Source organism: Gallinula chloropus (assembly GCF_964237585.1).
Source record: "Gallinula chloropus genome assembly, chromosome: 5".
NCBI classification, from domain to species: domain Eukaryota; kingdom Metazoa; phylum Chordata; class Aves; order Gruiformes; family Rallidae; genus Gallinula; species Gallinula chloropus.
The window spans coordinates 6,718,885-6,745,541 of record NC_140090.1 but is presented as its reverse complement, the minus strand read 5'-3'; the positions used below and the strand labels follow the sequence as shown (position 1 = coordinate 6,745,541).

At 41.5% G+C, this 26,657-nt stretch overlaps 1 protein-coding gene across 1 annotated transcript in view; it reads left to right on the top strand.

Moving 5' to 3' along the window:
- Positions 1-26,657, top strand: part of THSD7B (thrombospondin type 1 domain containing 7B) — a gene marked incomplete at both ends in the record, with an annotated part of 263,012 nt that overhangs the window by 159,609 nt on the left and 76,746 nt on the right. The window contains 3 exons of the mRNA XM_084264455.1: positions 278-472; positions 4,625-4,888; positions 20,313-20,491. Coding sequence (XP_084120581.1) covers positions 278-472; positions 4,625-4,888; positions 20,313-20,491 — 638 coding nt within the window. The remainder of the gene's footprint in view (positions 1-277; positions 473-4,624; positions 4,889-20,312; positions 20,492-26,657) is intronic.

The following is a 26,657-nucleotide window of genomic DNA, read 5'->3' as shown; positions in this document are numbered from 1 at the left end:
GTATTGGCTAAACTTTTGCCCCAACCCTTGAAATGGTGGCCTCCTTGAGAATACTGAACTTCCATCATCATCCAGATAACACACTGCTCAAATGAGACTGTGTCTTTATGGTTCTGTGACGCTTCTCGCACCTCTTGGAGTGATGCGTGAGTGGTGATTTAAAACTAAATCAGCTTTATCCTATTATCCCAGAAGAGTGACTGTCATGCAGAACACAAGTACTGACTGCACAGAGTATACACAATAACATAAAGATTTCCATCCCTTTACTTTCCAGCTGTTACGTGCCTGTCAGAGTACGATGACTCTGCTGATGTCGGTGACTGCGTGCGGTGGGCAGGACCTATGCCGCCACTTGTACAGGAGTGTGTCGTTCCCTGCAAAGACGACTGCACCTTTACCCCCTGGTCTAAATTCACAGCGTGCTCCTTTGACTGTGAATCAACTAGGACTAGGAGACGGTCACTCACAGGTATAATCTTTTATAGTATTTATCTGATGGTGGTACTTGTGAATAATATTGCTCAGATATTGACGAAGTGAAGTTGAGGTTTTGGGAAAATCTGGACAGAACAGGGATCATCCTTAATCAGTTTGGTTTTTTTAGTTCAGATACTGGTCTTTGCCTGCTTTGGACACATGCATTCCAGGATAAGAATGTTATAGGACTCAGTGATGGAAGGCCATTTTTAGACATAAACCAAATAAAACAGTGACTGTGCGTTATGCAAGCTTATCTGGCCCGTTATTATTCTGCAAACCATGCAGCAAATGCATCTACAGGAATAAAGATCAGTGTGTTTTTCTGTTTAAGACTGTGAAATCAGGATGTTTAAATCTGGGAGTGTTGTTTTCAGCAGTATCCGGTAGTTCAACAGGGCAAATTAGTACCATGAATAAAGAAAAAACAGGATCGTTGAAACATTTTGTTTGATCTTTTCTGTGTATTCATTAAACACGAGTTCAAACCATTTCATGGAGCACTCTCCCATGTTTGCTGTTGTCCTTTGTTGCTCTGTTATTTGAACGCTGACCAAACTGAGAAGCTTTAAAACGCTGTAACATTAATAGTTTGGAGCTGCTTGTTTTGTTAGGAGTTGTCTTCTGCCCCCCAGTCCCCATAACTAAATCAAATAGAAATGAATTATTCTCTTTTCAGAAGGTTTACAAGAAATTTACTGTTATTGTTATCCTGAGCATGCATCTGTTCGTATTTCTGTGTGATGCTTAAGAGCTGTGGTGTAGCTGGCTTGAGTTTGCTCTGTTAACAGAGGTGAAACTTCAAAGACTTTTGCTATGGAGTAAAATGCTAACATTGCTGTAAAGATACCTGCCGTGATAATGCCTGGGACCTGAATGGCAGCAAAGTATGGTGACCACCACTGCTCTTTTCTTCTCAACCTGGCTGCATGGCTGTCTTGTTATTCGGTCTGAGCCATTGGAATGATCCAGATTTTTAGTAACTAACAGTTACACTATACAGAGATAGTGGCTTTGGAATGTTTTGGGGTTTTTTTTTTCATGAGTATGGCTTGTAAAAGGATAAAGATTTCTTTTTCACATGAAAATCATGATTAGAAAACTCTCTGTTGTTTCTGCCATAGAGTATATTTTAAAATGCTTTTTATGTTAATGCCTGTATGGATATTGTAGCAGATATTCTAGGTCTGTATCAGAACAATTGGTGCCTGACCTTATAGGAAGTATGAGGCTGTAGGAAGTAAGTACTTAATTCCGGGTAGTTTGAAATCTGAATTTTCTTTATGAACATGTGTGCAAGTTACAAAATTATATGGTCCTGCCTATCCCCTTTCATACTCTGATCTGCATCAGACATAAATCCAGTCAAGTAAGTCAACCACAAATGGTTTCTGATGTTCAGCTTTTGATGTCTCGTCTCCTCACTCACGTGACCAAACCCACCAAACTCCCTTCCTCTGACTGGGAAGGAGCTCCTTGCTCCCAGTAAAGATGTCATAATGAGCAAGCAGTGAACATGCAGCAGGTGGTGCTGGGCTGGGGACAGCATGAGACTACAGAGAGCACTGAGGGAGGACTAAATGAGACATGGTTTTTGATTTTACCCCAGTTGAAAAGGAGAGGTTGATGAGATTCATGCAGACCTGTCTTTGCATAAAAAGTCATGAAAATTTGAGCTAGCCAAAAGTCTTGAAGAAATCTCACCCTTGTGCACTCACTCCAAAGATTTAAGGAAGGTGCTGTTTGGGGAATGTTCATGCTGCTGAGACTCCTCTATCCATTTTTATTTCACCTTCCTGTAAGCATTCATGAATTGTACCTCCTCGTTCAATGCCGTGTATGTCTATGCTTAAGTGAATGCTTCAGCTTCATTATAGGAGTTCATTAACAATGTCATTTCATGTGAATCTGCTAATTGTTTGCTAAGTATTTGCTTGCCTCCCACTCAGTTTTTAATAGTATTATTCATTTTACTTTGTAAGTAATCATAGACTCTACATATAAAATTAGTCATTACTTAAGAAGCAAAAGACTTATTACGGAACATATCAAAATTCAAAGTCATTATAATCAAAACAGCTTTTAGGTAAGTCTTCAGTTAATTAATACAGTCAGTTAATTCACTGTACTGTGGAAACAATGTATTTTCTGTAGAAAGGCATATTTTTTAATGTTTCATATGGTGTTTTTATGTATAGCACATAATACCTGAGAATATTTAATCAGATAATATGCTAGTGTTCACAAATGTAACGTTAGAAAGACAATACCATTTAATTGAAGGATTTATGTCCTTGAAATTTTGTGCAGTGACATTTTTAATAGTATTTTCTAAAGCAGTATGTGAGGAGCACAGAAATATCACCATTGCTAATTCTAGAGCTCTTTGCGAAGTGTATGGGATGAATGTCACTTTTGCCCTCAGAGTAAGGCTTTCACAGCAACTTCATTAGAGGGAGGATTCCTACAAAACAGATGGCAGGGCAAGCTGGAAAAGAAGTGTTGTATAAATGTGAGATTATTAGCATCCTTACCTGTGTCTCATGTGCTTCATGTAATAATGGCAAAACACAGGCAGGTCCCAATTTCCCATGTTTACTAATATGATGCAGAACGTGGAGCTTGTACGTATATACTGAGCTTGTGGCTTCTGTCAGCTTGTCAAACATAAAATGCTGGGAATGCCACTAGAGAGCTCCTGGTCTATTTAAAGCCTTTTAAAAGACTTTCCTTGAAGTATGTGGAGCTGTACCTCTTACACCTTACCTGAATTTGCTCATAAATATATATACGCATACACAAAAGAAGAATACAAAGATGCCAGCACTGTTTGATTTCTTTGTGTTCATTATCCCATTGTGCTGGCAAATTTCACATTCCCCAGAACTCTGGAAATACAATTTTGAAAGAGCTGGGGCTTGAAGGACAGTGATATTAAGGGTCTGCGATCGGTGCCCTTGTCTTTGCAAGTCTGTGTTTGTATGCAGACAGGTATTGATGACAGCCAGCTTGTGCTCCTGTGGACACGTGGTGTAGTGGCTCTTGGTTCTAGGTGAGAAAGAGGGTTGTTGGGTTATGTATCTTCCTTCTTGGTTTTAGTATTTTATTTGTGTGCAATACCAAAGAGAAAACACTTCTGTTGGGATCAAACATTTAAAACCTTCTTTGCAGAAGTATTTTCCGCATGTCCAGGATCCTCAAGGAATATTCTGAGGCTGGGATACGGATGTGGTTTGTCATCAAAGATGAATTCTCCCCTCTGAGCAGATGCCAGATGCAAAGACATCCCTGAGCTCAGGCACATAAAGATCGCTCCACATCATGTTGGCTAACCCATGCCAAGAAAAGCATCGATTTTATCTTTAGAGGCTGTAAACAGATCTTTGTTTCCTGAAGCAGCTGTAGGGATGCAGGGAGCATGAATTCTCTCCTTGACGTTATCTCTCCTTGTACCAGGGACCTCTTCTTACACCTACAAGTCCTCCAGGAAGAGGGCATGGGGAGTGGGGATGAAGAGAGCTACACTGGAGGTTTATTTGAATGCTGCAGCTTCTTTTTAAAACTTGTTGAAGCAATAGAAGAAAAGAGAACATTAAACCAAATGTAACCATTGAAATGCTTTCCAGACCTAATCATTTACTGGGGATTATCTTCCCTGCTTTCTTCAAAGTACAGTTTGTGTGCAGAGTGCATCTTTTACTAATTTGTAAAGTAGCCTCAAAGGAGAAGTTGGGGCTAATGTAGAGTCCTCTGGAAGTTGTCCTGGCAACCATTGATTGTGAGCAAATAGAGGCAAAGCAATCAATTTATTTTCATCAGATAATTAGCAAAAGATAATATATAAAATTGAAAAGCATTTTCTGGGTAGACTGTTACTAGAGTAAGACTTTGCATTTCCTTCTTGCCCTACCCATCAAAACGGTATTTCCAAGTTCTCTGGTTGCCCCTGGAGATAAATACGTTGCCCTTGCACTCCAGAGCACTGGCAGCAGCTAATAGATGCTTCGGAAATGCTCCTGGATATTAACATTCAGATTGTCTTGGTTCTAATGTGTTGAATTCATGCAAGTATAAATAATATGACGTGTTGTTATCAAAAGTAGCAGATGTTAAGCTAACGAACAGATTTCTGTGGTTGGAACAGGGCGAAGCAGAAAGCGAGACAAATGCCAGAATACAGAAGTGTATCCTCAAGTTGAAACAGAGCTGTGCCCCTGCGAGGTGTTTACCGCCCAACCCCATGGAAATTGGTCCGACTGTATCATTGGAGGAGTTACACCTGAGCCACAGTTGGGAATGCGATCCCGTGGAGATGCCAAGGAGTGCGGCCAGGGCGTACGGCTGCGAGCTATTGCCTGCTATGATAAGACCGGCAGGCTCGTGGAACCGTCTCGCTGTAGCAGTTCGGGTAAGGAGATCTAAAAACAGCGTGTAAATAGCCCTGATGCTGAGCAGTTATCCACTCATCACTTCATTGTGGAGCCTGTCATAGGTGTGTACCTGTGTCCTCACTGGAACGGCTTTCTCGGGGTGGCTGTGAGTGTCGAACACTGTTCTTCTAATATCTTCTTACTGCACTTAATCCTGAGGGTTTCCCCAGTGTAAGGGTCTCCTGGCATTTCTACAGTGGAAACAAGAGTGGAAGAGAGCTAAAGTCAGCTGTGCTGTCAGAACACCAGAGACATTTATCTGTCTTAAAATCCATTAAATGTATAAGTGTAGAAGAAGGTATATTTCAATTAATGTTTTGTTTGAAGATAACTTCCTACTTCACCTGTTAGTGTTTATCAATTTTTATTCCTTTGCCCTAAATTTGGAGGTTTGTACGGTTGTTTCCAGTGAACGAATCAGGAATTTCTTTGAGGTAATTGTATATAATTGCAAAATCGTTGTGATGTCACTCACCCCCAGTACACACGACTTCAACAGCAAGCTGTCTCCTCCTTGCAATTTTGTGCCGGTCTCAAGCTCAGATTGACAGGCAGTGTATAGTCCGTCACTGCTTCCTGGGGTTCTGGGCTGTGGTTCTCTGCTTGTATTTCACATAGACAGCAACAGGGCAGAATCAGAAGTAGACCAAGGAGGAAAATGTCATTCCATGTGGGTTTTTTCTCCCAGTTTTGAGGTTTATTGCAATTATTGTGCTAAATCAATTCATGGACAAAAGCCCATATCTTAGGGGCAAATTCTGTACCTACGCTGTCCCCAAACCACTAACACTGCCTGACCTACAGTCAGAAAGCTTAGGGCAGCACACAGTGTGATGCAGGTTGGAAGACTGCTAGTGAGTTATATGATGGGAGAGGGAAAAATGATGTCTCAGGAGGAGATTAAGTAATATAACGGGAACCACTGATGTTCCCGAGTATATAAGGGAGCAGAGAAAGGTGTGGGGCTGCTCTGTGGAGGGTCTCCAGGATGAGGATCAGCAGCCTGAGCTGCATGTAATAAAAGGGGGAAAAACCCCCACCCTTCTGAAGTGATTCAGTCCTGGAGTGAATTCCTCTCACAGCTGTTGATGGCTGTTCCAGCTGGCTGCATGGATTCATAAAGCAGCTTTCCGCGGTTTGTGTTTCGACAATGTGCTGTTATACCAATTGATTATGCCTCTGTGGCCCATGAAGGAGGAATGCTATACCTTTCCCCGACAACATTACCTTTTCTTCTGCAGAAAGGGAGCTGTTGGGTTTGGAAAGGTGGGTTTGCCTGTGTCGTGACTTGCTCTTTTGAAAAACTCAGGGGGTTTATCACTATTTAAAAAAGGAGGTTGTCTATGCGTGGGGCTTCTCTGAATAACCTTGAAGCTTGTTTTCTGTCACTGATATTTATGTGGCATTTTTAATGGTTTGGCTCCTCTTGGGAGGCAGTAGGGAGTGGTAGCTCAAGGGGATTATTGCTGGCTTTCTTGTCTTCAGCTTTTTATCTGAGCAGAAATTATTGCAATGCATCCCTGGCACAGGACCCATGTCAGAGCCCAGAGGGGCAGTCAGTACCTAGTGTATGCCCTTCCTCCTGCACTTGGTGTGTACAGTGCTCTAAAGACCTTTAGGTTTGGAAGTGGGATGTAAAGGAGGGGTGAGATGCAGTCCACCTTCTGCCCCATACAAATTCCCCTAAGGGTGAGCTATTAATCTCCAGCCAGACCACTCTTGAATACCTGGGATGTATAAGCTACTTCTTGTTTCCCAGTGTTGAACACCACCTGTTCCCCACAAGGCAAGTGGGGAAGCAGCATTACCTCATTCTCCAGAGGACACAGTGGATATTTCAGTGAGGTTGGGTGTAGAGCACCCAAAAGGGGCCAGAAAGGTCCATAGGTACCACTTCCATCTCTTGGGACCTGCCTTCCAACCACAGTGGTTAAGTGAATATAAGCCCAGTGTTTATGGTCCCTAGAGCTGGGAGCTTTCAAAATGCACTTCTGAACACATTATTGAATTAGTGATAGAAACAAATCATTATCCAATTAATAATTAGCAGAATGTTATTCAACCATAATAGAGAAGAGCAAATTACAGAAGCGTACAGAATTGCTAAACCCTGTGAAACGATTCATGAGGGGTTTTTTTAAGCAGCTCAGTTTGTCTTGTTCACAATTAGTATCAGGTGACCTTTTAACATTTGCTGTATTTATGGCTAATTAAGCCACTGCCTTATATATTGCATGCCAATCACTGTGCTATCTAGGCATTGCTCTCGCTTTATGAGCTGCAGGGCTAGGTGTGATCCTCTTCTCTTTCTTTCAGGTCTTCTGACTTGTCTTTGTTTCCTGCTCTTTTCCTTTTGCAGGACAGTGCTCTTCCTTTCCCTTGAACCATAACAAAAGCAAGAAGTTGTAAGACTTAAACCTCAGTTCTTTGCTGGGTCCTTTTGAAGAAGTTTTAGAAAGTATAGAAAGACAGATGTTAGGATACAAATTTTGCCTTAGGAGTAGGCTTAATAATGCCACAAGTACAAGGCACTGGACAACAAAAATGATTTGGAATAGGTCAGTTTGTATCATTTCCAGAGACCCTTCTCACAGCAATGATTTTTACTTTTACTAACTGAAACCTGGCTGTGGAACTCAGCACTCCAGGAGGATTTAGTTCACCCACGTCAGTGTGACTTCCAATGTGAATGTATCATAGTTATCAAGGGAATGTACAATGAATTTGAGTCTATTGTCAAAATCAATCACTGCTGGGAGGGGTTCAGGATCTGAGGCCCTGCTCTTACACTGAGCTTTGTGAGCAATTCTGCGTTTGCAAAGCTAATAAACCAAAAATACTCCAACCCGTTCAAGTTTGCTAATCTGTGTTTGTCAGCAGCCCAAACTCCAACTCTCCCAAGCCTTTTATCTGCAAAGACATTAACCCTTTAGGTTTTTTCATGACTGGCTTTTGAGATTAGTGTACAGTTTTCCTTGGTGGCCCACCCAGTAAACTCAGGAAATGAATGACCTGCGGTTTCCAATTTGAGCTAATTCTTCTTTCCTGGATTTGATGCACTTTTTCTTCCTTTTTAAATGGAGATATGAAATTATGGATGGAGGTAGCTATCTCTAACTATATTGCAAAAACGTAATTGGTAATTCGCTTTGATTTGTCTTCCCATCAGAAGACTGGGTTGTATTTCATTCATCTCATTGCTAGTCCAGAGGGTCTCCATTCTCTAGTTGGTGTCTGGAGCATCCTCTGTGGACGTGGGATTGTCCTCTTAATTGCAGTTCATCCGCTTCTCAATCTGACATCTGAGTTCCTCATACTATTTTAGAATTTCCACCTCCTTTGTTTTGAATTATTTCATGTAGTTCCTTTGCCTCACTTTCTTGCGTGCTGTGCCAACAGGGTTTGTTGTTTGGGTTTTTTTTTTTAATCTTAGAGGAACATAGGGTGCCTCATCTGTTCCAAATCAAAGGCAGGAGTTTTTTGTGCTCGTGCACAGAGGTCTGCTTTTGATCCAACGGGCAATTTATGGAAAGCAGGAGTTTGTGAAGAGCGCTTATGCTATTCAAATTCTGCTGTGCTCGCAACAACAGGAACCTGGAAGAAAGACACAACAGACAAACAGACCCCGACTTTACATCACAGAGCCGTTAGCTTCAACCTACAGTCACCTTAAAAAAGCTTTAATTATCTCTAAATTTATGAAGGGCACGGCAGGGATGCTAGTATACCTCCTTCTCAGCAGCACAGCGTTTTGTTGTACGTGGTTAAGTTGTGGGTGGACAAATCAAAGAGGACGGAGGTTGCTCAGAGGGTTCCCTGGCACCTGCCGATGCAAGGCTGTCTCTTGGTTCCTCCCAGTCAGGTCGACATCACGCTGCTATGGGGAATGCTGCTGGCAAGGTCACTCCTTGAAAAACGTCGGCTTTAGTCCCAAACGAGTGGGATTAGCAAGCAGATATACCAGGAGGAGTTAGAAATTTTGGTGACATGGAAGCTCAGTAGTTTTTGGGGTTGCTGGAGGGATGCTCCCTGCTCCAAGGCACATCAGGGCGGCGTGTGCCAGCAGTGACGCTGCTGCCTTGGTCCTAATGAGCTGTGTCCCCAGCACTGAGAGATTTAGGGCCGTATGCGAAGGTCATGGATCAGGAGTTTCAACTCCTCCTGCTGGAAACCAGGTAGTATCAAATCTCATGAGATTTGATTTTCTGAAAGGTCAACCAGGAGCTGCACTGTATTTCCACCTGGGACTTCAGCTCCCTTACGTTAAAAACCTGGCCACTGGCTTGATGGACATTGTGTGACCTACCTGTGTGTTAACAGAGTCCTGCTCTGAAACCCTGCGGTGTGCAAATCCCTGCTCTGTTTTTTTAGGAGAAAAAGAGCTATTGTCAGGTAGCTTTCAGTCACTACATTTTAATAATCTTTTGGCAGAATTATATTTGTGTATGTCAAAAAATATAAGCAGAGCTTAATAGGTTAAAGAAACGTGACCTAAGTGTATGGTGGACTGAGAGCAAAACTTACGTTTTGTACAAGGTAGCAATTTTGTGGGGAAAAAAAGCTACTGAATATGTGCTTTTTTATTTTTGAAAGTGTTCTGGCATTTACTGCACTTTACAGTTTTCCATAGCCAGTATATTTTATTTTGAAGAACAAAATTGTTGCTGAAATCCCTGATTTAGGTTAAATTCTGAAGATTTAAAAAACCATTCCCCTATATTTTTTGAAAATATTTGTAAGCATTTAATTTCGTTCTTAGTCTAAATGCAACTGTCTAAGTTTCATTTTTTAGTGCAGTCCATTGATCCAATGAGTTCTAGTTCCAGGTGGTTTCTGTACTTCCATAAACAGCATCCAGGAAGCATCTTACAGATGAGGTATCATTTCTGGATGCCTTGCTCTTGATGGCTGTATTTCTTTCTCAGGGAACAAGAACGACCTTGCCTTGGCTGTCCTCTTCCCAGCTCCATACGCCACACGTGAACAGCCTTGGGATGTTGCTTCCTCCCTGTGAGTGTGGCAGTGGTCGGTGGTTAATGACAATGTGTAGACTCCATGTTCAGACCACCCTGCCCATCTTCTGGCATTTGGGTTTAATTAACTGTTGGAGTACTCATGTTCCTCTCCATGGTGTTCCCTGTGTGTCTCTAGTATATATGTCTGTGGCTTTTTAGTTACAGAACAAAAAGTGTATTATTTCCCAGGACCAGCATTTTCCAAGGCTGCTTAAGGAAAGGGTTTCAGCTGAAAATTCACCACCTTTTCTGCCCATCCCATCCCCTGGCAGGGGAGTTTGAGTGGGTCTGGATCCCAGGAGGCTGAAAGACATTGCCAGCTGCAGACAGGGCTGTCCTACGCTTGCATCCCCACTTCAGGACTCTCCAAAGCCACTGTCACCTTTGTCTAGTTTTCTGCTGTCTCAAAGCTAAATTGCTTCTAAATTTAGCCCTGAAATCCTGGCTGGATTCTCCTCCGGACCTCTCTCCGGCATCTCTGCACATCTCCTTGGGTGCGAAGTGACACTGTTAATTACAGCTGTGGCTGCCAAGGGAGCTGTAAATGCAGAAGCAGAGCCCGTAACGGACCTGCCCTCCATTTCTTGTTTGACTGCAGGATTTTTACATATTGCTCTCACAACAGTGCACAAAGAACATTGATTTATTCCCTATCTTTCCTTTTTTTTTTATTTTCAAAGTCTGTTTGCTATTAGAAAATTTGGCCACAGTTGTTCTTTCCTGGATGTTAAAAGAATTATCAAATGAAATTGGATCAGAAGACGACTGTTCAGACATTTGCTGTTCTCTATGGTGGGTGTTTTTTTTTTTCTTCCTGGCAACAGAATCAAAGTTAAAAAACTATCAAAAAATGTTATTTCTGAATGGGTCAAACTGGCTACCAAAGCAGCTTATTTAAAGCAAGGTAAGACGTCCCCTGAGGCATTAGTACATTGAAATGCACGTTCTTCTAAATATTTATTTTCTTACCAAAGTAAGCATGCATCTTATGAGGAAATATCCAGAGGATGAGGTATTTGAGCAGCATCCTCTGTAAACGCTGCATTTAGTCATAGCAAGGTCTGTTGTTACTCCTTGACTTTAAATATAAATCTTTTTTTCCCAAATTTCTTTTATGCCTCTTGCTGCATTCCATAAAATGACCCTTTGGCAGAGGCAGCAATACCAGACTAAGTGAAAGAATGATTATTCTTTTTTACTAACCTCAAACTGGTTTTCTTGTGTTTGACTCTCACCGACAGCCTCCGCTTGCAGAACCACCTTTGCCCACCCTTGCTCGTGTCCGTGCCTTTTGTTTCTATTATTAGGCTTTGTCAATTTTTCTCTGGTTTTGACGGGTTGATTAAAGCTCTTCTATGAGAGTTGGGAACATTTTTAGTGTAGAAATACTAACTTGGTGTAGAAAGAGTCTATTGGAGCTGTAGGAGAGCTTGGATAGCAAGCTAAGTGATCTACTGCCCTGATTTCTGCAGTAGGCTACGACAAGAGTATCTCTGAGATGCGTCCTGTCTCATTGGCCTTAATAACACATTTGTCACAAATATAATCCATTATGAAGAAAGGCTGTAATAAAATGTTACCATATAAAGATAGATTTGGAATTAACATTTTTGTCTCCCCCTGTGTCATTCCATTTAATCTGTTACACTGGAAGTACAGAGAACTACCACTTCGGCCTAAGCCTTTCATGAATTATGTACTCAGGTGTTAAGACCTCTACACTTTTCTGCTCACAGAGAACTTCATGATCCCTTTGAGACACATGTAGCTGTACTGGGAAGGGACATGTTCTGATGGTAGTTGATGGGATTCCTCTCATGTCTTACATGGATTTTTTTTTTCCCAATATTTTTTAACCTGATTGCCTTTTATGCAGCTCCAATGAGCAGGACTTTCAGGCAAGTAAATGGAAGACAAATCATTTTAAAGAGGAAGGTCATCATATCTTGTTTCGTACTGCTGGTAGGGAGCTCTGTGGCAGTTGGACTTAGGTGTTTGAGTGGAGCTCAGTGAGTGGTAAGGGGTTTCACATCTGAAATTACGAGTATCTTTGGACTCAACATCACAAGTTTCTTCTTGTATGGAACAAGAGTCCTACCAGAAGATTAATTCTACTTCTCGCACACAGGAGAATAACAGGAGATTGGCATGGAGGGTTGTAAACACGCTCAGGTGACTGTGTGTAGAAAAGCACATGTATCGTACTGATTGCTGAGGCAATTGGTTGTTGGACTAGTAGAAGGACAACATAGGCCTCTGATAGACCTAAAGACACCCCTTGTAGATTCCTGCCCTGCTGTGGGAAGGATCAAAGCACAGTGGTAAACCACACCCACAAGACTCCTTGAAATACAGGCAAAACCAGCAGGTTGGGTGATCCTCTAGCATGGACCAAGCACCATGGTTTCTGCTTGTGTGCCTCTGCCTAGGAGCTGCTTTGGGGAGCCCCTGGTTGACCAGTTAATGAACATAAACTTACTCTTTATCTTTCCTTTGTGGTCACTCTCACACCCTGTGCCACACTGTGAGTAGGCCAACGTGTGAATAAAGTGTGCTGACTGCCGGAGCAGTGGTGAATTTGCTCAGGCACCACAAACAGCAATGAAAGTAGCGTGATGGTGGGAGATGGGCATGCAGTGGATATTTGGGGCAATGGCCTCAAGTTGGAGCACAGGGAGTTCCACACCAATATGTGGAAGAACTTTTTCAGATTGAGGGTGATAGAGCCTTAGGACAGGCTGCCTGGCAGGGTTGTGGAGTCTCCTTCTCTGGAGATATTCAGGCTGTGTCTGGATGCTGACCTGTGCGACCTGTGCTAGGGAACCTTCTTTGGCAGTGGGGGTGGACTCGATGATCTCTGGAGGTCCCTTCCAACCCCAACAATTCTGTGATTCTGTGAATCTTTTAAGGTGCCTGATGTAGTTTGCTTGATCAAAGATTTTGGGAGACCAACTTAGAAATATAGCAGCAGCTGAATTTAGAAGATTTGAGGAAATGAGCCTGAATTAAGAAAATGTGGGTAAAATTAGATGTCAGCTTGGTCTGCTCTAAGCATTATCATAATGATATTGACGAGTTAATGGGAATTTATCTTACCTTAGTCTATTCCTGAGATATGCTTTGAGATCTCTCTTTCCTCTGAGATTTGCAGATGAGGATATTGTAAAAATAAGTCACAGAGAGCTTCGTTTGCACAGCTTCTAATATCCCTCACTACACACACAGACCCCTCTGTGAAATCTTGCATCTTTCTTGTATTTGGTAACATGTTTAAAATCCTATCGTTTGACAAGATTGCTCTCTGCTTCTGTCTGAATTCACTGAAGTCCTCCAGCCAAGGAGATTGCACTACACACCCACAGTGCTCCAAGTCACGCAGCAAAATTGAAACAAAAGTCTCAGGAATTTGGTACCTTGGTACTCTGTGCTGTGGCCTGCTAACAGCACAAAAGCATCCTATTTCCACCTCAAGGTTTTCCATCTAATGGACTTGTGCTGTTCTCCATTTGCTTAAACTGTGGAAAACCCTCCTCAAAACCTGCTATTTTTGACTACCGCAGCCCTGTTTAAGAAGGTCTGGTGCCTTTGCATCCCTACCTCTATAGCAAGGTGACCTCTAATAGCAGGATGAGACTCCTCATCCGAGCAGGCTGGACCTCGCAGCGTTCTACCTGTGTTTGGAAAAGCACTTGCAGATCTCCCTAGTGTTGGGTAATGGTTAGTGGCATCTTTAAAACAGCACGGGTATAATTACAGCCTGTAAGTTAGGTTTCTCATTCAGTGTCGGTGAGACGAGAAGGAATCAAGGCAGGGTATTGATTTAAATGTATTGATCTTGGGGGGGGTTGCAGTGTCACTTGCCTCCTGTGATGGCAGGGAGGAGGGAGGCTGCAGGGGTTGCTGCGGGCTCAGAAACTTCTCCATGCCTTCTCAGTGCCCGTGTGACCTGTGCTTGAGTGGGGGCCCTTACGCTTGGTAATCCCTCTCTAGTTTGTAAATTGTAGTGTCAGGAACGTACAAATAAAGAAAAAAAAAAAGAAAAAATCTTTTTTGTGATCTTATGAGCTGTGGTGATAACATGAACTACACACAGGTCAAGTTGCTTTGTGTTCCTTTCTTCTGCAGAGTCCTCTGGCAGGTTATTTTGTCTAAAGTAAGAGCAGTATGATAATGCACAGTACCTGCTAATTGTCAGGGCACAAGAAAATGCCTCGGCATTTCCTTCCCATTCTGTACAGCAGGAATGATCGTATTGTCCAAGGAATGTTGTCTGATTGAGGCCTGTCTGTGTCTTGGGGTCACAGCTTGGCAGCTGAAATGAGGTGGCATATTGTGTTGACAGTGCCTGACGTTGTGTCTTTAGGAACTGGCAGAAAGATGCTCTCTGCAGAGGGCTCCAAACTCTGAAATTGAGTTTCTTAGTGTGCTCCAACAGAGCCTGAAACCGTTGACCTTGAGGCCGTATATGATTTACTGATAGGGGCAGATATTTTTGGTGACATTTGGAGGCAGCTTTCTCCCAGTGATGGACCCTTGGCTCTGGAAGACACTTTCTCTCCCGGTCCAAATTGCCCAAGTCTATATTGATCTTCAGAGCGCTCTGCAATGCACATCTATTTTCAGAGCTGCTGTGCAATTGGGCCTCTGAGAGAAGTAGGATGTAGGAGAAAGAGGGAAGCTTGACGGTTTGTGGACAATTTAATTTTGTCTTCGTGATGTATTACGGAGCTGTGTTCAGCCTTTAAAAGAAGCCTAGTTTTATTATATCAAGTTCATAACAGTAATCATAATAAACACAATCTCAGGTTTGTTTTTAAATGCAGGCTAAACAATTAAGGTTCAGTGGGATGACTTTCCAGATATACAGAAGATGATGTCATTGATAAAGAGGTGGGGGGGGTGGGGAAGCTACTCAGTTTTGTTTGGACAAAGCAGATGATTTTCCCAGTGGCAGGGTGATGAGCAAAGGATGTAGAAAAACGCAGCTGAGCTACTACCCTGTCTGCTATTGATCCCAGCAGATGATTTTTTTTTATTTGAGTAAGGGCTTAAGATCTTAAGATGTCAGGGCTCCCAAGCAGGCGGCCCAGCCCTTTGTGGCAGGAGACAAGCCAGCCCCAGGAGGAGGGGGAATCATTTCCACAGCCCAGATGGATTTGTGCAGTGGATTTCTGCATTGAAAGTTCCCTGTGAGCTGAACATACACTCAGAAGTCCTCTTTATTTGCACTCTGAAGGCAGATGAGTCTCTTCTCTGGAAGACTTCTGGCTTGTGCAGCAATCAGTTACAAGGAATGTAGTAATTAATTGTGATTTCTTGTTTTAGTTAAAAGATCAAATATATTAAGCATTGCAGTTTGTGTGTCACTCAGTGTAAGCTTGCAAGTTCTTTAGGGAAGAAAACTGTAATGCAAAAATGAAAAGAAATTAGGAATTGTAATGCAAAGTCAGCATCAACCCAGCTGCCTCGTCAGGATTTACAGAGACTGTGAAATTGAGCAATAAAACCAAGCTTTGGATGAATTTCAATAACAATAATGTTGAGTTAAACTCACCAGCGTTTTTTACAAGTCCTCTCTGGTCTATTTAGAATCTATAATCTGTCTGCTACGAGATAATGAGAGTGTGTGCCTCTGTTGAGAAGAACAAGTGGGAATAAATTAGCCGAGGGTCCATTATTTTGAGCTTTGCAAAATATTTGATGTGGAAGTTATTTTTGCTGGGTTTTTTGGTTGTGCATTTACTGGGTGCATTCATTAGATTATCTCTTAAATTTCCCAGCTAGCAAACTAATAATGCATAAAATCTCAGAAATCCTTGCATATTAAAAGAAAAAGAAGAAAAGATTAAACATTTGTTCCATGGTAATATTATATCCTTTTTAGATGTGACTGAAGTTTTTAGCAGCTTTAAGACTCTGAGACTTATTCTGCTTAGTTTCATTCAGTTAATAATGTTCCCCCTTCACAGAATCACAAAATCACTAAGTTGGAAAAGACCTTTAAGATCCTCGAGTCCAACCGTTCCCGTCCTATGCTAAACCATATCCCTAAGTACCTCATCTACCCATCTGTTAAACACATCCAGGGATGTGTTAAAAGTCTTTTACAACCTAGTCATTCTGTGATTCATGTGCTGCTGACACCCACCAGCCCATCGCCCTATTGCCTTGGCTCTTTTGGGCTGCCCCAGAAAAACAAGACCAGCATAAACAGTTTTCATGCTGTGTATTTGAGCCTCCAACACCCACCAGACCCTCATCCTCACTTGATTCATGTACCTGCTATTTCTTGGTCTGTTGGGCTGCACAGAAGAGATGAGTAACGATTGCTAGAGCATGTGTTTGAGCCTTCCCAGTACATCCTGTGTAATCATAGAATCATTTAAGTTGGAAAAGACCTTTAAGATCATTGAGTCCGATAGTAAAACTGTGGGTGCTTTGTTTCTTCTAGACACTTTAGGGAAGAGACTCCATTTGTGGCTTGTAGAGCAACAAACATGTTGTTCTTAATGAATAAATAATAGTAAAAGGAGCTGTGCAGCCTGAGTAAGTGTGTTTGTTCATCCTGTTAAGTTGGCAGTGTCTCAGTACTAAAACAATGGCACTTAAACATAGAAAAGGCTTATTTGATCAACCAGCTCAATTTTTCCTGCCAATTCAGGACTATTCCCAGTAGTGTGTTTCAAAGTGCCTGCTTCAATATCCCATGGACCAGTGTTCCAGTTGTTACCTCCTGTGACTTCTGTGTGGGCAGGTTCAGCTCTGGGGCATTCAGGAGCTTGCTTCTGGTTCAGATAGGACAGAGGGTCTCGTCTGGTTTTGTGAATTAAATAAGCTTTAATTTTACAGTATTTGAGATTTTGAGGATTAGGGGAAAAACAGGTTAAAGGAAGCTTCAAGAAATAATATGAGAACGTATGGAAAGCAGGCTAAGCAGGGCTGGGGAGAAGACAACATCTTTTTCCATAGAAGGTCTTGGAAACTCTTAAGAATTTTGGTACCAGGTTCTGCAGAGCACAGAAAAAAGGGGAATGTGATGGATGAGCGAGTTGTTTAAGGATGACACTGACAAAACCAGCTGAGTAAACTCAACCTTGAGTTGGTCTCCCCACACTGAGCAGCAGTAACTCAGAAACGTGTTTATGCTGCTTCCTTTGTTTGCATTCTGTTCTGGTGAGAAGCATTTCTCTGGGTAATAGCCTGGATGTAGAATTCTTTATTAATAGCTTGTTTTAATAGTGTATCTCCCTTGTGATTCTGGTTTTGTTTTGCATTATGCACCGTGCCAATACTACATGTTTTCTGGGAATGCCAATACTCGGATTATTGTGGATATCCAAACGGAAGTCTTCTCAACCCCCTGACAGTGGCAAGCCATCACTTGGCCCCTACAGAGGAAAACAAATACCCCGTTCTCATAGGCAATGGATTAGCTGAGTGCAACTTTATTTGCTAATTTCTTAAATAGATAGACATAAAGGCTTTCTCTCTGAGCAGAGAGGATATATCACATGCAGATTTTTTGGAGGGAAGTTTTTGGTGAATGAATATTTTGATCCATGAGTATCTCAGCAGAGGATTGACCTCAAGTGACTGAGAGAAGAATTAATGGCAGCCTGTGAGAAGAGCTTGAAAGTAAGTCGTGTTCTCATTTTGTTTCTATAGCATTGTTCGATATGGAGAATTGGCTTCCTCTGGGCAGTATGGTAATTTAATGCTCCATTAGCTGGCCATTATTTGTTTATACTTAATGTAATTTAGAAATATGGGTGAAGAAACACAAAAAGTAATAAGCTGGCCTCTTAGCAACAGGACGTCTTTAGAAATACTGTGGTTGGCTGAGGGATCCTGGGGTTGGAACACAATAGTTTCTTTAGTTTTGTTTATTGTAACTTTTCCTTCCTCTTTTATATATTTCTTTTTATTATAGAGGTAGGTCTTGAACTGCCAAAAGGCTTAGTCGCCTTTGCCTTCACTGATAAGTTGATAACCCCTCTGTCTAATCCTACTTTGAAACAAGGCACTTTCTTTGTTTCTGTTGAGAGTTAATTACCTAGGCTGTCACACAGCCCAAGGAAAAACGATATTTCGTACGGTGGTGGAACGGAACTCTTTGGAGAACTGCCTAAGAAATGCTTCTCATAAATCTATCATGAGGAAATTTCTTTTACTTATCATAATGTATTATGAATTGCTTTGAGTGGCAACCTAAGCAGGTGGAGTAGAAAGAATATTAGTGGGATATTTGGGAGTTCCATTTGGGGAAAAAGCGATGAGTCTATTTTGGAAATGTTTGCCTGTGTGTGTGCACGGGTGTAATCTCAGATGAGAATGCAAAACAAGCAGAGTTGAGATATCTGAAACATGCAAACACCACTCTACTGGATTGAGTCGGAAATAATTAAGATAGCCAATTCCAGCAGCTTTGGAGCTGCAAATGAAGAGGCCGTGCAATGCATGGGCATAAGAGGTAGCACAGAACACCACCGTATGGGGACAGGTTTGCTGCTTTAGGGAAGAGTTATGGCATGGGTTCCTGGGGAAGTGATTGCAGCTGTTGGGCTGTGGGGTGGCACCTATACTGAGGAAACAGTACCTCACAAAGGAAAGAGAGACAAAATAGAGTTGAACAAAAGGAGGGAATTACTGTTGTTCCTGGCATTTTTTTAAGGTGCTGTTTACAAAACCAACTTCAGTATTCCTTGTATATCTAGAAAGAGGATATTTTCCAGAAGGGATGCCTAATTAAGTCTGAAACCTTTCTTGATACTGAATTCATCATGAAGATCAGGAGGGAGGCAGTGTATTGCTGCTGTGAGTCAAGGTTCCAGATGTAATGCAGTCCCAGTTAGGGCATGGCAGAGCTGTTAGATCCAGCTGTGGGCCAAAATCATCTCTGCACCTCAGCCTTGGTGTTTTCTAGTTGTTGGGCTGTGACCTGGGGTTTTGGAGGGCAGCTGCCCCTGGGCTGGGTTTTTCTGGGGTTTGTTGATTGTTTATGGGGTTTGTTGATTGTTTTGTGGGGGTGTTTTTCTCCTCCCTGCTGCAGCGACTGTCACCTTGATAGACTGGGGAAACCCTTCATAAAAGAGCAATCGAATGAGCTAATTTGGTATTATGTAGGTAAGGAATATCAAGGGAGTGTGAATGAAAAGCAAACAGAAAGAAAGGGCATAAAAATGAGAAACGTCAGAAATACGGTGGGGATGAAATCCGGTTATTTCCATGACCATGATTGCCAGAGCTGTCAGAGGGTCGAAGCTGCCTGTAATAAAAGCTAATCTTAGCAGCCACTGACTTTCATGGTCTAACATTAAATCTCTTTTTTGTTTAAATTAAAATAGTACATACAGCCATGACAAGCAGATAATAGAAACTCGAGGAGAACAAATGCAGCATGGTAAGCAGAAAGGTGCAGGAGCTATCCCATGCTGCCCACCTGCGACTGGTGCCAGTAATTCTCTGGACACCCCAAGGGTTTGGCCACCCTCCACTGCATTCCTGCTCATCAGAGCTGGAATCTGCAAAAATCTCTCTTCCCAAATACCTGCTTCTAAACCAGGTGTGGGGATGTGCTTGTATGAAGGAGCCTTGGTTTTTTTTTCCAGAGAAACACTGTTGGGTTTTAATTCAGCAAGGTGTTGTTTCTGCACATGTCTGGTATTCTGATTTTGAGAGGCAATGGTCTTAGGAGGACTTTTATGTCCAGCCAGGTCAAGGTGAAAACAAAGCTTTAGAATACTATTTATGAAAGCCACATTAGGCAAAGCAGTTGGAAAGATGTATAAAGAGAGCTGGTAGAAAGAGGTACGAAGCAGTTTCATGTGCTGCTCCTGAGAGGAATTCCCACGCTGCTCCAGCTGGCAGGCTCCAGGCAGGTCCATCCCACATCTTGTGGGAGCTGCCAGGATCACAGCTCCCATGCCTCCACCGTCCTCCCATCCTGTCTGCTGGGAGGAGAGCCTCTGACTCCTTGCCTGTGCCAGCTCTGGGCATGGCATCTAGCATTTCTGGGAGTACAAGACTGGGCTGTACACGTAGTTCTCCAGGATTTATTAGGGCCACAGTCTCATAGGGAAGATAATTGCCACTGGTTGGTGATCACTGGCTTCACAACAGATACTTTTTACTGGTATGTGTCCTTCACTTTGGCCAGTTTTATCATAATATTCTTAATGATCATTGGACTAAACCAAGTAGAAACCGGTTTTAGTCACTGTTCTTTACAGGTAATACCATGATCTCATGTTGGGAAGGCATCAGTCTGCCAAATGTCTTCTCTTTAAGAAGTTCTTGATTTGTATTGATGATGCAAATTGCAGTGATGTCAGAAGATTGGAGTTCATTAGCTGTGGTGATTAAAACCTGTCTTAAATTTTTGGTTTAGGTTACATTGAAGAATCTTGCACGGTCCCGTGCCCGTTTGATTGCAAATTAAGCGATTGGTCGAGTTGGTCCCCTTGCAGCTCTTCTTGTGGACCGGGGGTGAGAGTCCGATCCAAGTGGCTAAAGGAGAAGCCTTACAACGGAGGTCGTCCCTGCCCAAAGCTGGATCTCAAGAATCAGGTGAGCGGTGTTCAGTCGCCAACAGATTTCTCTCTGCACTTGCTGTATTTTTGAATTGCTATCAAAAGGTACTGTGCTGGCAAACAAGTTAAAGCCAGGAGTTATCTCTGGAACCCCTCCTTGTGTCAGATTTTGTAGGCAATCCTCGAACTTCTTGAGGGTTGAGGGGGAGATGCTCGTGTAACCGCAGAATTTGACCTGGAACACCGTGTTTCTTACATGAAGAAAGCTTTGTCTCCTAGAGCACAAGTAGCCCAGGATGAATAGTCCCACCTGGACAGTGTATAAACATCCTAGAGCTCAGATGTGGATATTTTAAAACTGTTTAATTCTCTCTGAGGTTGTGGTTGCTGCAGAAACATTCGTTAAATATATATTGCTATTTTTAGTAACATTTCCCTTCAATATGAGTTCTCTTGAACATTAATCTCTGTATATTCAATATTGAAGTGTCCCATCAGAGGAAAATAATCTCTAAATTGCTACTCTTAAAAAAAAGAGATCAGCATCTATTTAAATGCTACTTAATGCTGTATGCATTGCTGCAAAACTAATAGTGATTTCCTACATTTGCTGATTAATTCTCAACACTAATTAGCACTGATGAAGTACTGTTTAGTTTTGCCTGTCCTTTATTTCAGATTCAACCATGCAAATTAATTAATAGGGCAGAAATAGTAATGCTGAAGGGACTTCATTTATATACATAATTAATATATATATATGAAAAAAAAACCATAGTAGGTGCAGAAGGACTTTAATAATCTCCATACAAAGATTTATTTGTGGAGTGGGTTGCAGGTGCTAGAGCTGGAGGATCCAGTTGTTTCTCTGCACAGCTGTCGATGCAGCAGTCATGTCCTGGGATGCAGCACCACTTCTAACACCTGGTTCTGAACTTGTCTCATTTTCTTCACAGTTTATTTTTTTTCCTGTGGGAAACTTAGTAAATAATTTCTTTTTAATTTTTATTATTTTTTCCTTATTACTATTTGAAATTCATAGGCGGTAGCCTAGCAGAAGCAATGGGGACTAGGAAAATATAAAGCTGCAATAAAGTGTATGTTGTCCATACCTCAGTGCTTTTCTTAATAGATCAGACAGATCACCAAAGAGGCAAAATGAAATCCCACAGTACGTCGTATGGTAACAATAAGCTCCTTTGTAATGAAAAGATGCTGGGGTTTGTAACCCATAGATACAGCAGACTACGTCTATTAAAAGTAAACTTACTGCTCTAAAGCGTTGCCTATTCCCACACACATTAGATTTGCTAATTTCAACCCCCTTTCAGAAGATATTAAAGGAAAGAAATTGTTTCAACTTGGAAATTACGTCTCTGTAAGGTTTATCGGTGCTCGGTGCTTGCAAAGTGCCACGTCTGGGATTAATGGAAATGGGGTTGGTGCTTTTTGCCCCTTTACCAGGAACACGCGTCTTGATCTAAACCCCACTGAATTTATTAAGAGGGCTCTAGTAGTGACACCTCAGAATTGTATGAATGTCTTTTCCTTTAGATTTATGATTTTTTTCCGGGGGGTGGTTGGGTTTTTTGAGTTTGATGGTTTGGTTTTGGGGTGGGGTTTTTTTTGTTGGTTGGTTTTTGGGTTGGGTTGGTTGGATGCTTGTGGGGTTCTTTGGTTGCTTGGTTTTCGGGTGGAATCAGCAGCTCTTTCTAGCTGTTCCCGTGCACCGCTGGCTTTACCTTTTTCCAATTTGTGTTTGTAGGATTGGGTCAGATCCTCCATATTTCAGAGTGTTTGACACAAGAATAAACTGTTATGCTAACAAGTGTGTGTGTGCATATCTGTACACTTAGATCTGCACACATATGTGCGTGCGTGAGACTGTCCGTTGTCTCCCCAAATGCGTCTTGGTTGCAGTTTGGGAGGAGTTGGGCCCTGCACCCAATGGATGTTGACTTCCAGTCTTGGTTCAGAGACAGCAAGGACCTTGGGCACATTGCTGCAGGTTCAGGCTGCCTACCCAGATGGTAAATTAAATTGGCTGGTCACGATGCTGTTTAGCTAAGCTGGACACATATTTAATCCGCTGCAAGGCAGACTGTATTCTCTCTTTGGTCTGGGTGGTATTTAAATCCCAGAGCAAATATCTAATAGATTCTTTATATATGAATATGTGACATCCTGATTGTTTTTATACAATCTGGGCTAAATACCTGCAATAAAATTCTTGCTTTTGTTTGATAACAGACATGAGAAAACTAAATCACCTTGGCACTGAGACTTGCTTTATCTTTCACTAGCTACTGTGCTATATTGTGTTTTATGCCGCTGATGGAGACGTTAGATAACTCAGAACCAATAATAAACTCCTCCAGGTGCCAGTAGATTTACCTTATTATTTCCTCCAGTATTTTTAACTTGGATTTTTTTTTTAAAATTATTGCTTCTGAGTTTGGGCCATGTCATTGCTTAATCAAGTACTTTGGAGAACCCTCCATTTTCCAGTGTCTTATAACCAAAGCCCTTTTTCTCATTAAACCAAATAATCTTTTCCCCCTCTTCTTGTGAAAGTTGTTTTCTAGGCTTTCTGGCAACAACAGAGAGCATTACAGGGAGCACTATTCCTGCAATTCTCTCTTGCCATTTCCCACCATGTCTGGGGCCCTGCCAACACAGATACTTTAGCAAGGCTGCTGCTCTGGAGAAAGGGGCAATCTGTGTGAGCAAAACAATATATTTGATGAATATAAGTAATTCTTTGAGTCACATGAATTGTTCCATTACATGTGGTCCTCCTGGAATTGGTTCGACCAGTGTAGTGTAGCTTGCTTGTGTATTTAGGATAGGACTTTTTAGCAGAAGTTTAATTTTATATGGAGATAATGACACATCCTATTTCTGCATGATATTGTGTGGCTTTTAGACTCTTAATTCCACAATGGTTTTGTCACATCTGGCCTATCTTGAAGCCATGCTTTCAGATGTCTTCATCTCCCCTTGCCCGTAGAGCCTCTCAAGCTGTCCACTCCTTCTGCTGTAGATGTGAGAAGTAAACTCAGTGTTAGGAGAATTGATTCAGTTTTTATGTATTTCTCCTTCTCATTATAGCTGACAGACTAGGTTGAGCCCTTCCAGGTTTCCAGTCCAGGTTCTGTTACCTTCTAAGAGAAGAAACACACAGTTTGTTAATATGGTCAGTTCAGCCTTAAGCTTCCTCCGTGTTACTGCCCTGTGAAATTAAAAATGAATTACAATATTTGGGGGAAAAGATGGCAGTATTGTATTGCAGACCCATGTAATATGTCGAATTATTTTCTTCTTGCACCTCTAAGTGTTTGAAAATTGTTGCAGAGTTGGCTAACTACATTTTGCTCCCTCTTTTAAAGAAAATGGGCATTGCATGGGGAAGCTGTGCAGGCTCTTATCTGAGGATATGATTGCTTCTGAACAGCCGATTGGATTAGGGGGTCAGCTGGCAGATGTTCTTGGCTGTGTGGTGCATGTTAAAAAGAGGAGTAGCATTTACATTTTTCTATTTCTGCTCTTATTTGAATGCACTTACACAGCATGCAGTTGCTAAGCTATTTAATATGTAGTTCTACATGATGAAAGGTTAAATATGAGTTATGGGGGGTTTATTGCTTGAATATTCTTTTATAGGTTTTTAGGATTACTACAAGAAAATGCATCTTATTTTAAAGACTCATGAATTCCAAGGATTATCTTTTTATTGATTGCTCTAATATATATTCTTGTCAAGATTTTCCCTCCCTCTCCTTCCTCCTCTCTCTTACTTACCCAGTCCTGCTAAAGGACAAATACAGCAGCAAGTAGTTTATTCCCTTTATATATGCTGTATGTATTTAAGTAAACATTTTTAAAGGATTGACAGCATGTGCAAAGGCAAGCATAGCAGGGAAAAAGTGTAATGTGTTTGAAATGTAAACTTACTGCTTCCTTTAAAATGAGTATTTATTCTTAATGACATTTCTCTGGTGTTCGCTCTTGAATACGAGAAATACAGAGACCTTGCACATTGCAATTTTAAATACTTCTCCTGAAATTACACACAGGAGTTTAAAGAAAGGGAAATGGGGGACAGTGGTACATTTACAGATCAGATTTCTCAGAAGCAGGTGTGAAGATGTATGAATTTCTGGTAACCTTTTCATATAAAATGACTGGTTTAGTCCTCCTTCCACTTCAGAGAAAACAAATTTTTTTTTGATCATCAAAAAACGTGTTAAATTTCTTTTCAAAAGTGAAAAATCCTACAAAACTACAGGCTTTGAAAACTCACCGTTAGTATGCACAAGGTGGATGGGCTCCGAGACTGCGTTTAATTGTAGCAGCCACTGGCTGTGGTGAGACAGAGCTGGGATTGAGTGAGAGATGGTCTGATATTGGGGGGGTGTCATCTCTCCCTTTTCCTAACCTGCAATGTTAGGAAAGACCTCTTCAGGAAATGCCTTTTCTTAAGATGTTTGACACTTTAATTACTCAAAAACACCCACAAAGAAAGCCAGTGTAGTACAGAGACTGATCTTTGTCTTGCTCACATCCACTAGCCATTTCTCTAGGCAGGTTTTGGCTCAGGTTGGGCAAGCTAAGTTTTTGTGACCCAAAAATGCCCTTAGGCTGTGCCCCACGAGCTCTGGCTAAGGAAGAGCAACGTAGCATGGCTCATCACAGGGCACTGTAATGAAACAGAGCCCATTTTTATTTGGGTAGGTAACTGCTCTCAGAGAAAGAATTTTGTACACACTAAAGTTTCTGAATAAGCAATGTGCATCACAACTGGATGTCTCCTGGTTTCCTTTCTTCAAGTTATGTTCTTGTCCTTGCTGACTTAAAATATTTACAAACTCTTCCATTTATCTTTGTCCCCTAGAGTGTGAATTATTAAAATAGTATTTATTCTCTTAATCGTGAGTGTGTCTGATGGTAAGAGTTTATTTTCATGCTTTGTTTTGGTGTAATACTTGGTTGTACTGTTCCTTTGCATAAATACACCTTTTAGTTGTATGTATGTGTGCATGTCTCTGTTGTATGAGGGTTTTCAAATCTGTTAGAAGTTTGAACTCAGTCTCTTTGTTATCACCAAATTAGCTCACATCTAATACTTAGATGGTGAGTTGCATAGCTCTTACCTTTCAGTATCAGCAATTAGTCTTCAAGAATTCATTAATAATGTATTAGCTATAAATAGTTCCTGCTTAAATCGCTTCTTTTATCATATAGATTCCCAGTTGTTAGAAAAGCCACTGAACTTTTTTGAGACACTCATAAAAACGCTTCCTCTCACCAATTTTAGCTGCCAGGAATTTATTTCTGAGCCCGGTGCTGTGCTGCTGTGTCAGTAGCATCGTCTGTGTAAGATCCCTTGCTGCGGTGTGCAAGGACACAGCTGACCTATATTTTCCTCTGGCTCTGTCTATCAGTGTTCATTTGCTTCACGTGCAATGTAACTTCTGGAAACAAAAATCCTATCTTTCATCTCGGTTTTACCTTCAGAAGGTCTGATTTCCTCCCACTCAGCCTTAAAGGAAGGAATCACAGCACAGAAAACATTGCCCTCTGATTCTCTTGAGTTTTTTACAGTACCATACCAATGACAAGGGTTTTTTTTTTCCTTGCTACACTAACATGGGAGGATTTTCAGTGTCAAAAAATTGCAAGAACCTCCTGGTTTCCTTATACTTTTCTTGCTTTGATTATAAGTTTTCATAGTAAAGAGTAATTTGGTTCGTTACATGAGCCAAAGTAGCAAGCTTCTTCCTGAAGCAAGCATCTGAAGAGGAAAATAGAGCCATCACCCATGTTGTCCTTTAGGATCAGAACCCCAAAGTGTTTACTGTAGCTCCCAGCATTTATTAATTTTGTATTCAGCCTCACTAGCTATATCCACACTTGATTTTCATTTCTCCCGCAGGTTCTCTGTTGAATAAAGAGTTGTATAAATGTATTGTCACATTTGCCAGCCATGAAAAGCATTAGCCTTACAAAAATGGAGCAGTTTAATACTAGAAAGCATTTTTCACTTTTATATATATATATTATCTATATATATATAGGTCCTTTAAGCCAGTGTGTAATAATAAAGCATATTAATGTATGGTCTTTGTGGATTACCTGTCTGGCAGCTAAAACAACTCCCCCCCGCCCCCCCCCCCCCCCGCCCCAGAGTGGAGTGGGGTAGA